Source organism: Egretta garzetta, unplaced genomic scaffold, assembly GCF_000687185.1.
Source record: "Egretta garzetta isolate BGI_Z169 unplaced genomic scaffold, ASM68718v1 scaffold143, whole genome shotgun sequence".
In the NCBI taxonomy this organism is placed as follows: Eukaryota; Metazoa; Chordata; class Aves; order Pelecaniformes; family Ardeidae; genus Egretta; species Egretta garzetta.
The window spans coordinates 1,155,040-1,157,431 of record NW_009259310.1 but is presented as its reverse complement, the minus strand read 5'-3'; the positions used below and the strand labels follow the sequence as shown (position 1 = coordinate 1,157,431).

The window sequence follows — 2,392 nt, the reverse complement described above, 5'->3', positions numbered from 1 at the left end:
CCGGCGGCCCCGGGCTCCCCCGCCCGAGGCACGGCGGGCCCATGCAGGTAACGACCGGCATCGACCGCTCTTTTGGCCGGGCTGCCCGGGGGGCATCACCCAGGGAACATCACCCATGGGGGGCCCCACCCGGGGGGCATCACCCATGGGGGGCATCACTTGGGGGGCATCACCCGGTGGGCGCATGGATGCAGGCGTGAGGACGCGTGTGCGGGTGTGCAGGTGTGCACACATGTGTGCAGCGCTGGGCTGCAGCGGGAGGTCACCAAGGGGTGGGTGGGTGCTGTGTGCTGGGGGGGTTGCCGGTGTTGCCCCAGGGGCGATGGGGATGCGGGGTATGGCGGGGTGCTGTGCTGGGGCGGTGCACGGAGGGGTGTGATGGTGTGAGTGTGGAAACGCGGTGGCTGTGCGTGGTGGCTGCCTGGCCGCGCGGATCACTGTGCTTGTTGGCGCGCTGCGGGTGAGTGTCTGCGCGAGACCTGCGGGCAGAGAGCCCCCGGGGCTGCTGCTGTGCACGGGGAGGGGATATACGCTGCTTGTGGGGTGCAGGGCGCAGGATGTGGGGTGCAGGATGTGGGCCCGTGATGGGGGATGCAGGATGTGAGACCTCCTTCCCCAGGGCAGGCATTGCAGGATGCTTTCAGGACCCCAGTGCTGCCAGGGCATGGCCCCCGGGGACCCCCTCACTGGGGCTGGGCAGAGATCCAGCCCCCCATGGCTCTCGGGCATCCAGGGCTGAACCCCCCATGGCCTCTTGCAATCCCCCAGGGCTGCTGCTGGAACCAGATGGCCCCCTCGGGCCCCTCCGTCAGGCCTGGCAGGGCTCGGCGGGAGCAAGCATCCCTCTAACAGGATTTGCAGCGTGATGGAGGAGAGCGCCTTCGCCCTTCTCGGAGGAGAGACAGGCTGGCGCCGGGGCTGCTGAGGGAGAAAATGGCCACGGGTTGGCTGCCTGCCCCCCATCTCCTGCCTCCAAACGTGGCCTGTCCTCTCCAGCAGCCCCAGGACAAGGGCAGGGAGCTGGGAAGGGGGAGAGGAAGCCGGAGGGAGGGATAATAGCAGGGACAGATCAGGAGCAAGCAATGGAGGTAAAAATAGATCCACTGAGCAGAGGAGGGGCTAAACATGAGAGAAAACCCTGAGGAGAGGCAGGTTGGTGGGGGAGCCCCCCCAGGAGGGGCCCTGCATCCCAGTGGGATGCAGGGGGACCTGGCCTCCCAGCCCCCAGGGCAGAGGAGGGACCCAGTACCACACCACGCTCAGGGCCATCAAGGAGATGCCTGAGGGGGAAATACCTGCCTGCTCCAACTTCCGCCGGCCCAAACACGCGGGCGGATGGACAGGACCTGCAGGGCTCCATTGCCAAATTGCCAGGATGCAGGCGGGCACGCATCCCAAGGGAGTGCTGGCAGCTGGTAGATCCCTGAAGAGCCTTGGATCCAACCCCCTCTCGCTTTTCATTTCCAGTGAGCACGAAGCTGAGCTGGGGACAGAGGTGCCGGGGACGGAGGGGACGAGGCGTGTGGCAGCCCTGGCACCAGCCAAGGCGAGCTGCCCTCTGGCGCAGGATGCTCCCTGAGCCCCTGCCCCGCGGGAGCTGCCGGTGACAGCAAGAGCCAGGAAGTCAGAGCAAAGGAATTTGCAAACACATTCTTCAGTGCCACGAGGATCCCATGGCGTGTAAACAGGAATAAAGGCTGGGGCCAGGGCAAGGCAGTTCCTGCAAGACCCCCTCTGGACTCACCTGCCCCAGGCAGCACCTGGTGCCACAGTCCCCAATTTGCCATTCCTGACTGCAGCTGCTCCAATGTGGAAAGTGCCAGCGATGGTGAAGAGGGGCTGCTGAGTGACACCAATGTTGAATTAACGTCCCAGCGAGGCGCTGCAGGGAGCCGATGCTTTGATCGCCCACCCAAGAGCATCCTCCAGGGCACACAGGATGCCGCTGTGAGCCCTGCCTTCCCCTGCCTGCCCCAGCCTCGCGCCCGGCACCTTTGGGGCTGGTGAGAGAAGAGGGGCACGGGGCCCGCTGGCGCTGCCCCATCTCCCCAGGATGCTCTCCCGCACCAGCAGCTGCTCCCCATGCTCCTGCTCTGCGGCCAGACCGAGATTGAAAGCTCAGCAGGCTGCCAGCATGTTTTAGCCTCATGCAGGCGTCCCTCGGAGACCCCAGAGCAGTGGACAGTAATGTGAAAACGATACTCATGTCGTGTCTGAAAGGGCAACAGGTCATCATTAAAATGGAAGCAATGAAAATCATCCACCCGGAGAAGTTTTCAGAGCTGCAGTCCTCGCAGCCACGCTATGCGCCAGCCCCACGCCGTGAGCCGCCCCTCGTGGCCAAGCGTGCGTGGCCCTCCGAGTCTGAGATCATTGTCAACCAGGCGTGCGG

The 2,392-nt window shown here is 65.0% G+C and overlaps 1 protein-coding gene across 1 annotated transcript in view; it reads left to right on the top strand.

Annotated features, from left to right (window-relative positions):
- Window positions 1-2,119: 2,119 nt before the first annotated feature.
- RNF208 (ring finger protein 208) overlaps window positions 2,120-2,392 on the top strand; it is a 1,900-nt gene continuing 1,627 nt past the window's right edge. The window contains exon 1 of the mRNA XM_035891892.1: window positions 2,120-2,392. Within this exon, the coding sequence (XP_035747785.1) occupies window positions 2,148-2,392 (245 nt within the window). The 5' untranslated portion in view covers window positions 2,120-2,147.